Source organism: Anoplophora glabripennis, unplaced genomic scaffold, assembly GCF_000390285.2.
Source record: "Anoplophora glabripennis isolate ALB-LARVAE unplaced genomic scaffold, Agla_2.0 scaffold432, whole genome shotgun sequence".
NCBI lineage: Eukaryota > Metazoa > Arthropoda > Insecta > Coleoptera > Cerambycidae > Anoplophora > Anoplophora glabripennis.
In genome coordinates, this window is record NW_019416822.1 from 10,314 (window position 1) to 21,059 (window position 10,746).

General features: G+C 34.6%; 1 protein-coding gene across 1 annotated transcript; it reads left to right on the top strand.

Annotated features, from left to right (window-relative positions):
• Positions 1-5,453: 5,453 nt before the first annotated feature.
• On the top strand, positions 5,454-5,702 carry LOC111691954 (putative gustatory receptor 2a). The gene has a single exon (XM_023455511.1). It carries the CDS (start codon positions 5,454-5,456, stop codon positions 5,700-5,702), a length of 249 nt encoding a protein of 82 aa, XP_023311279.1.
• Positions 5,703-10,746: the final 5,044 nt, after the last annotated feature.

Consider the following 10,746-nt stretch of genomic DNA (forward strand, 5'->3'; position numbering starts at 1 on the left):
ACAGACGCTCCGTACCGTTAATGGATCACCCTATATACTTTGACTATTGTTTTGGTATTGATCAGTTCATTTATTATACACTTTTTTATTTAAAAAGAGTTTTTAGAAATGTAGAGCAAATAATACTTTTTAGTATTATAATTTCGAGAATTTAAAATTAAATTGTTCGAACAGATGGATACAGTCAAAGATAAAATGCATTTAATTATTGAAATTGTTTGTAACCGAGGATTGATCGATATTGTCAACATATGGAATACCTGCAACAGCAAAGCATGAAATTTTCGTACAGTAGAAGAACTATAAGATTTTGCAGTTCAATATCGTTCTTTTCCTCATCACTTCTTTGCGTCCCGATTTTTGGAGCCTACCTTGGTGGAAACACTTACTCAAGAGATTTATGAATCTCAAAACGAACTTGAACCTGGGAATAAGTTTGGAGAAGAACAACGTTAATTTCAAATTATTATTTAATTTACCGTATTTTTTTCTTCAATTGAGTTACATTGGTAAAAGCCTGTATAACTTTAAATCTGGCTTTGGCAATCAAGTGCAAGTACACATCAACATTTGAACAATTTCTTCCTTAGAAGTCCTTCTCGTTTAACAGAAAACGAGTTACATCTGTACAGAGAATATCACAGTTTTATGGTATATTGAATGAGACACTTTCAATAAGCTCTTTCGATGGGAAATCCTACTTGCTTTATTTGCATCAACGACTATTTTTTTAAGACAGGACCAGATTCTGGGAAAACTCAGCTCTCCCAATGTTGTTATGAAACATTTTTCAAATTTGAATGCCTTCATTCAATTTGCAAATTAAGAAATGGACTATTAAATATTGGGAACAATATCCGTTTTCATTCAAAACCTTGACACATTGTTTTATCAGACCAAGTTTTATATGAAGCAGAGCAAACGGTATCGTCGAAGGGGTGCTTTATAACATTGGATTGAGTGCTTCTCTTGTCGGTCATTGTTTCTTATAGTAGTGAATGTTTCGACCTCGTCACTCCTACAGACACAATAATCAGGGGTACTTGGTAAATCCTGACTGCTTCCCTAAAATGATTGATATAATCTTCAAACCTTATAATTTTCTTTGACTATACAATGGGAATACAGGCGTCCTTATTTCCACTGTGTAGTAGTACCGCCGTCAAGCTCTATTTCGAAGAGTCCATGAAAAATCCACGGTCACATACATATGACGAATTAGAGTTATTTACAGCATGCCTGATTTTTATTGAGATAATTTAAAAACAATCAAATACAATAAAAAATGCTGGAGATAAAAATAACAAAGTTGATCTTAATAAATTTAGTACAACTATAAAAACTGTTCAAAATGACCACCGTTGTTTGTATAACAAAGGTTAATTCAGTGAGGACACCCTTTGCAGTTCTTGAGGTCAATTTTATTCAAATATTTATAGTAATTAGGATATGCTTGCGCAACTCTCCTTCAGTGTTAGATGTGGAACCATTCACTGTTGTTTTCAAGTGCCCAAAGATATAGTCGCAAGGTATAAAGTCTGGGGAACGTACAGGTCTGTTAACAGGAGAATTATCCCTTCTACCGATACATCGACGTGGAAATCTTTGGTTCAGATATTGCCAGATGTTTACAGTGAAATGTAGTTGAGCTCCATCATGCATAAACCACATGTTAGCTCTGATTGTAAGTAATGTGTGAGCAAATACCAAGACATAACCAATCTGCTGATTGGGGGGTGTTGCAGAAGGAAATCGGAATTGCTCAAGACTGTTGGAACCAACGAATTCTAACCACTAGAAGGAGCTTTGTGTATTCTTATACATGTGTTTTAACTGTAGCAAACATCTAAACAGAGAACTACCTAATAAATAAAAATCGATAGTGTCAAATGTAAACAATCAGACACAACGGCAGTGGCGTACTGTCAAAAAGGCAAAATATTAAAATTTACAAAATACCAATACACATTTGAAAGGATTACTCATTTTATAAATAATTTTTACATATGGGTGACAGTTATATAATGAGGGTAAAAATTGAAGTAAAATTGATAAACTGTTTTTACCATACTCAAATTCTTTTCACGTCAGTACTAATTGATTAAATTTGAAATAGTAATAAGTCAACAAATAACCTAAAATGCTACAAACTTACAATCTACCTACTTATTAATATTAACATTAACATTTATGGTAAAGCCGTAATTTTATATTTGAAGGAGCACCATCAAAAATAACAGAAACTATTATGATTCACTTAAATATTCTAAACATTTTTTTAACAAATTAGCTTTTTCTCTGCCACAAACCGTTTGTCAAGAAGTACCCAACAGGTATTTTCCAATGACTATTTATAGCTACAACCGTAAAAACAAGGGCTTCCGTAACTTCAGTGCCGACATAGACATATCCAATGAATTGTTTCCAATTCCACTCAACATGTTGCATTATAGACATTTCGTCAAATACCAAATTGCCCAAAATTTAACTGTTTCTCTTACTTTCATTTCAATAGCAGCCAATGCTTCATTTGTAAATCCAGGTGTTCCATCTATAGATCTGTACCACTTAGAAATTGTTTTTGTATGCGGCAAAGCCATCTTCTTGCATAATTATAAGCATCTGTTGAATAAAAGCTTAACGTTAAGGCAAACGACCTAAACTCAGGTGAATACTTTTTACGAGATTATCCTTTTCTTGATCTTTGACAGATTTCACCTAATATTCCAGGTGCTGATTCCTAAAAATACATATTGTTTATAGACACAGAAAGAATAAGTATTTTTCAACTTACATGAGCAGTTTCTGTTGTCATATTTCTTTTTCAAAAATTTCAGAAGAGAATTAAGGCTACAAATTCTGGCTTTTAGACGACTCTTTGCTTGCTGCAGATTTCGGATCTTTATTGTTTGCATTTTTATTTTTTTCTTACAAATACTCCAATTTTTTCTTGCTCTTTTTGGACTATCCATGTTAGAAATATGGCATTCTCCAAAATATCGTGGATAAGGCCTTTTCCTAAAAATGATAAATTATCTATTCAAGATGTATTTTATATAAACTCTTACGGTAGTGTTTATATAAAATGGTAATATATAAATAGGTAACAAGGTAGGATTTTCTTGATATTTTCTAAAATGTACTGACTAAAAAAAATGTTAGATATGTAAGCTGATAGCGTATTAGTTGTAGATACCATACAAAGGATATATAATGTTTATTATTATATTTTTATAACTTACTTCACGTTTATAATTTTATTACGATTGGGTGAATCCATTCATATTCCTGATGCAGTTAAAGTTGATGAATGTTTTGGTGCGGTGTCACCAAATTTCAAATATATTTCAGAAAGATCTGTAGCCTTATTTGTAGTAGATAACAAGCCTGATTGAGCACTCAGTGCCGATGACGATGAACATGTGGATATATTTTCTGGTTTTTGTTGCGGCAAGTGCAATGACTGTTCCGTAGGAACATTATTTATAGGAATATTTTCTTTATTAGAACTGTCTGATCTATAAAAATTAAATAAGAAGGTAAAGGGGTACTAGGTAACCGTAAAGGCTTTTTACTTGTATATTTTAATCAACATAAAAGTTATTTTACCTGCTATAAGTAGAAGCTACTACTGGAATAGCTGTCTCTCGCAAGTACTATATACCTGATGGCATTGTCAGAAAATCATTAATCGCAAAATGATCAGAACAAACAAAAATGTTGTCGGTAATATTGACATCATCTAGGGAGAGCTTCCACAAGTTTCTTCGTTCCAGATTCTTAGGAATCTAAAAAATACAGGTATTACATAACATAATATTACTGAAACAGGAAAAAAATAAGTTGAACAATTAAAAAATATATCATTTTAATAATTTAGATAATGATTTAATCAGTATTTTATCACTGCTAAAAAAGTACTAAATGTAAAACACCCTTATGTAATTTCTCAAACGCCGCCCATGTTGCTTGTTTACTTACCTGTGGTAAGACGGCTGCTCCCCCTTTTTAAATAAAACTTTACAAATAATACACGTTCTAACCATGTCTTAGCACTAAATAAATGTCCATATATAAAAACTACACAACAATAAGACGAAAATGACACACTAAACACAAATAAACTCAAATACGTTAATAGCGGCTACACACTTTTCCTTTGACAGCTGTCATCGACAATCATTGAAATGCGGACGTAGGCGGGAATATTAATTCGACCAATATAAATTTGTGTCTCCTGAAGATCTTATTTAATTATGTACATTCGCAAACAAATACATCCAAAGCTCCTTCTAGTGGTTACATTACAATTCGTTGGTTGGAACCGTGTCATACTTATGTAGAGTGCTACGAGTAGAAGAAGATATTACTACATTTATGTTCCATTAAGCTAAGTGTGTTTATCGACATTCCCTTCAATACGAACCTATTTCATTATTAGAATTTCATCATTTAGTATGTTTAGTACCTACGCTACACTGGCAGCATGAACTTAAAGTATAGCAGACAGAACATAAAATTTTTGAAGCTGGCACTCGATTGTGTGGCTTGCTTGGCAGTCCTACCAAGCTATGATTTTGATAAACAAGTTATAATTAAACCAAAACTGTACAAAATATACTCAATGCATGTACTGTGTCTAGTGATTTCCGGTTTTACTTGTCATCAGTACTATATGTGGTTGAATCTACTGAGTGATGGCCCGTATTTTACAACAGCTCTTTTGATGTTTTCGCAGTTCGTCATGCTTATGCTTTGTGTGCTTTCCATAACGAGTTCCGCTTTTTGGGGCATAGACCGGTGGAAAAAGTTATTGCAATCTTTCCTTACACTGGAGAAACATCTTAATATGGAAGAGAAATATGAGGCATCCTTTTTAAAAAATTTCTGTTTCCAGTTCATCCTTACAAATGTATTAGTTACAGCGGTATTAATAAATTTCTTCGTGTATTGGTCAATCTACGCTACAAGAGAAATGTCCCCGTGGTTTTGTACATTGGTAGCGCTTGATCTGTTCCTCATATACGTGAAATGTCTCAAGGTGACCATCGTCTACAATCTAGCGCTTGCCATCAAATGCAAGTATCAAGATCTTAATCGTTATCTGATCAAGGGATGTTGTTATTGGAATTGGAACGTGCCTAGGACTGCAAGAACCGCATCCCTTCTGTATGGGTTGTTAGGTGATACCGTGACTTCGTACAACAAACTATTTGGGTGGGAAATGGTACTGTCTCTCTTCCATTCCACAGCTACGGAGTTGATCTGTTTCAATTTAGCTAGAGGATCAACAGTTGCTGGGTTAACGATGCCTTCAGTTTTTTTGCTTTCTAATTCCATATGCTTATCCATCATTTCAGTGGTATGTGCCTCCATTATCCATCTCCTCTATTGTCTTGTACGGAATATAACGATAACGTAATTGTTTATTCTAGGCTGGTCCAATTTTGGTGATGTTCAGCTGCGATTGGGCCGTGCAAGAGGCGGAAAAGTTGGTGACCACCTGCTACAAGTACCAGGCTTACTTTGCGACTTTTTCCGAAGAAAAGCAGGAGTTGCTGAACCTGGCCAACCAGATCATTAACAATAAACCAGCCTTTACGGCTGCAGGGTTCTTTGAGGTCAACTGCAGGACCCTGTTCGCCCTGTTTGGAACTACCACCACCTACTTCATTGTAATCATACAGTTCAATCAGATGTAGACCTGAGTCACCTTAAGGAAAGATCACGTTTGTTTTTCACTTCATTTAGCAAACTAAATAAAGGGAACTTGTCCCAGCTACATGATGGGTGAATATTAGCACAATATCAATATACCAAAAACACATAATAGTTAGAAGTTAGCACAATAAATACTTCACTTTTCTTTGAGAATCGTGTGATACAAAATATAGTATTAAATACCCAAACAAATATATCAGAGGTTTTTTACTATCTTATGTATTGTTTTCATTTTATGCACCAAGTTATATTTTAGTGCTGTTCAATGGTTTTGGTGTTCCAAGATTCTACTAACTTGTAATAAAAAATTCACTTAATTCTGACGAATAAAGTTATTAGTGCAAAATAACTGTTTAAGGATTTTATTCTCTAACATCCTAATTATCAATTAAATTAAAAGTGTTCTTTTTCATATACTTTCAAATTTCCAAAAAATTCGTATTTAAGTTATACTTGAACTTAGAAAAACCAAATTTGGTTGGAGCTCTAATTGACAGTAAAGCCCCCCATATACTGCGATGTTACCTGGCAATTTTAACCACACGCCTAAAATTGTGCATGCAAGATTGTAGAACGAATCGTTCATACACTGCAATCTACAAGTTTGGTCAGTGGTAGCGGCTATAGTGGCAAAACGAAAAATTACAAAAAAACGTTCCAAATGGTTCCAAAGATTGGCATTTAAAAAGACAACAATTTTCACATGTAAACTTGTCAGCTGATTAAAATTTGAAAAAGATGACTGGTTCAATTATTTACGCATCAGTGGCGGCTCGTCAGGTGACGCAAGCGACTCACCGCTTCACCTAAAATTTCCGTTTGGTTGTGCAATTTAAAATTATTTTAAATTTTATAATTTAGGTATAATTCTATATTGAAAATGAAAATGCATTGTGTTTGTTTGTTTAATACGTAGGAACAAACAGAATAGTTGCGCGGTGAACGCCTTCTAAAAAAACGTGGCTTTCGTTTAGCGCGAACATCAACCTCGTAATGCTCGTACCATACAACGTATAATACAGGGTCGGAAAGTTCCCATGGTTCATCGGCCGTTACGTGAGAGCGATAAAGTAAGTCATAGAAATCTGTGCGATAGAGAAAGATGGCTATAATGAAGGCGTCTAATAGTCACCGCCCATTTCGCAACTTAGATCCAATAAGATCCACTTCTTATTTGTGGAAGGGCGAAATGGGCGGTGACGAAGATCGAATCAGTCTGTATTCCACATACTTCTATAATATACCAAGCACTGCATATCTTTTACATATAATGACCTTGTTCACAAAAAGGGGGGATAAAAAGTGTACATATTGCACTTTGTCAATTTGCGCAAGCCCAAAAATTTAGCGGATTATTTCAAATGAAATTTATTAACTGATGTACTATTAACAGAGTAAAATTACCAATTATTATTTTATATATCTAATTATACAACTTGTTAATTGTAATTTATGAGAATATTAGATAGTGAATGTAAAATAAAATAGGTACAATAAAACTGAATCCAGAAGAGTTTATGGTTTATTACATAAAACAGCAAACATTTTTTGAAATTTAAAATGAATACATCTTCACAAAAATTCATATAAAAATACACGTTACGTACAAATATACATAAATATACATAAATCTTAACTAATACTTATATATAAATAATAATAAAAATAAATCATATTAACCTAAATGTTTCGGAATTCAAGGTACCAGATTAAATTTGACTGTCTAACACCTATGCTAAATATAAAGTCTTATTTTGTTAAATATACAAAGCAAAGCTAGTCACATTGAAGCAGTGCCGGTTTTAGATATAAATTGTCCCTAGGTATTCTTTTTCAAATAAAATAGCTGATCCAGTTTGTGATCCAAACACAAGTGTCGTTTCTTTATTGAACATGATTACGTAGAAACTATCTTTGATCTTTCGCCGTATGTGGAAGATGTGGTATCATATACCTATAGCGGGCTTTGTAACTTCACAGGTTATAAAAATAATTTCTTGTAATATTTGCAAAAAATATATAAAGTTAAACTACTCGTCTCCTTTTAGTTCACCATGAAACTTCTAAGGTTGTCAATGTATCTATTAGAAGTAAGTTTACAAAACTAGATACATTTTGTAATAAACACGAAGTCTCATGCATTAGCAAATTTTCTAGCTACTGATTGGACACGTAAAAATTTGCTTCAACCAATTTTATCAATACATTACCCTTAATTAATAAAAATCCTCAATCAATAAAACCTTAAGTATCCATAGGGTGTAAAGATGTACATTTGTGCTTATAAACAAATTTTGTCTTCTTTTTTATTTTTTTTGCTAGATTCATCGCTTCATGCCAGTTTGTTCCACTTTTCTTTAAGTCTTCTGCCACTACTTGGTCCCATGTTTTTTATGGGTCTGCCTCGTTTCCTCTCCTTTTTTTTTTGTTTACCAAATCATTTTCGGCTGTCTTTTTGTTCATAACATAACCTACCTTCGGAAATGACAATGACATTAATCGACAAACCGACCAATAGGAAAATGATCATAGCGCGTGCGTATAACACACAAAGTGCAACACCCCCACTTTTTGGCTTCAATTCCCTTTCAAAATGCTTTGTATATTATAGAAGTATGTGCTGTATTCCGCTTCTCTTCGAAGCGTTGTTTACGGCGGTTGTCATGGCAACGAGGCAGGCAACATTGGAGTAAAACTACGGCGTGGGGAAACGAGTGACGCGGATATTGAAGCAGCATTAGCTCTGTTCGCGGAGACGCTGAAACCAGTACGGGACCAGTCAGAAGCAATCGCCCAGCCATTTCCTTTATGCTATGCTTGTGGGAAATAGCACAGAAAGCAGCCGGACGACTGTCTCTGACCGATCCCGAACCAGTTTGACAGGCTCCGCGAACGAAGCTATTAGCTTTGTTCGCGGAGACGATCCACGACTAGTTCTGGACAACTGCGCATGCGCTTTCTATTAACTGACGTTCGCGGTGTGAAAAATCCGACATTTTAACATTTTTGACAATAAATTCATCGTTCGCGGTGACGCTAGGACAAGTCCAAAAACAATCCATAACCAGTCAAAACGATTCGAGGATTATAGCATGAACTATTTGTCCGGGCAGGCGCAGTGAGAACTATGCATGGAAATTGGTTTGTAATTTTGTGCGCGATTTGGTTCTGTTCTATGATTTATTTTCGTGTTTTGTTTTTTATCCCGTGCAAATTTTGTAAAGGTAGGTTATAATTACGCAAAAAAATATTCTGGTATTTAATAAATATCCTGTGTACCTTTTGTGATAATTTGATTGTTTTTTTAGATGAGAGATAATTTTACATCAAGCGAAGAAGATCTTGAACAAATTGTAGTTTTGATAGAGGCGCCTAAAAACATCAACTATTTTGAGGAAACTGTTCCTCAATATGATAATGCCCAGTACATGGAACATTTTCGTATAAGCAGACAAAAGACGGCAGATTTAGCAGAACAGTTTCATAATTCGGAATATTTTAATTATCAAGAAGGAGGTGCACAAAAAATTCTATATCTTTAAAATCTGCAATCTCCTCTCGCTCCCACGCCGGGCCGCGAAGAGGGCCCATTTATCGGACCTAAGGCTCTTCGCGGGAGCCGCGAAGCGGCTACCGTCGCGGCGCGAAGCGCCGCGACGTTCTTCCCGCGTTGCAACGTCATACCTAGAACGCGATTCCTGGACGCCTTCACCGCGAATTGTCCGTTCTCCTGGAGGTCCTCGAGGGGAGCGGCCTATTTTTCGTGTGCGACGCACGTAGAATGATTCCGACACGCCTATCCCATGAAATCTGACGATCGCCNACTATTGCAGCCGCAAAAGCCCCTATCTCCGTGTACTGGGTCACGTGCCTGATCAGCCAATAAAAACAAAGGACGCATATAATTGTTCGCTGTCCACACATTGTGTATATGAGGTTGCATATATTAAGGAGCGTAGCTCGCGTCGCAATAAATAATAATATAAGCTCCTAGATTTATTTTAGCGCGAGTACATTTGGATTCTTTAAATATTTTGTTGATATTTAATATGATTAAATACACAAAATTTTATGTGTTCTGCAGCTCCGCAGCTATTATGATAAAACCGCCACTGACCGTAAACATTATCACTCTGTTCAAGTTAACTATTTTTCATGTTTATTTCAGTATGAATAAATAGTAGGTACACATAGTTTAACATACATAACTAACAATATATTTATTTTTACAGGCACAAATGGTTTGTGATCATAGAAGAATGATACGTGATATTTTTGTCGGGTTTCCCGGATCGGTGCATGATACCAGAGTGTTACGAAATTCTTCATTGTACAATACTTTACCTGAAAAATGCCAAGATAATTTTATTCTCAGTGATAGCGGTTACCCCTGCCTACGTCATTTGTTAACGCCATTTCGAGACACGGGCCAGCTTACCAGAAGGCAAAAAAATTATAATTATCTATTATCGAAAAATAGATATCTCGTAGAACATTGTTTTGGGATGTTGAAGCAAAGATTTCGACAGTTGTACCACTTGAAATTGCGTTCCATCCGAGATATTGTTCATTTTATTAGAGCATGTGCTGTGCTTCATAACATAGCTATTACAGATGATTTTGAAATTCAGAAAGAACAACTTCCTGAAAATCCAGAACCCAATCCAGGACGAGGAATGGTAGAAGATGAAATTCAAGATGATGTAAATGGTATGCAGCGAAGAAACAATATTATGAATACCTTACCTTTCATGTTGTAATAACCCTAGTTTCTCAATCCATCTTTCAATATCATACATTTACTAAAGTGTAAACTAAATATCAATTTATAACTACATTTTTTGATAAGGCAACTTTTACAGAAAACTTTTCTTTTTTATAAGTAAACAAGTAAACAATCTTATAAACAAGTATAAGTTTCATTTTTCACTATAATATATTTTTTTCGGCTCTGTAATAATGGAAAAATAAGATAAGGATAATAAATTTATTAATAATATTTTATTTACTAAAGCTGGTTTCACA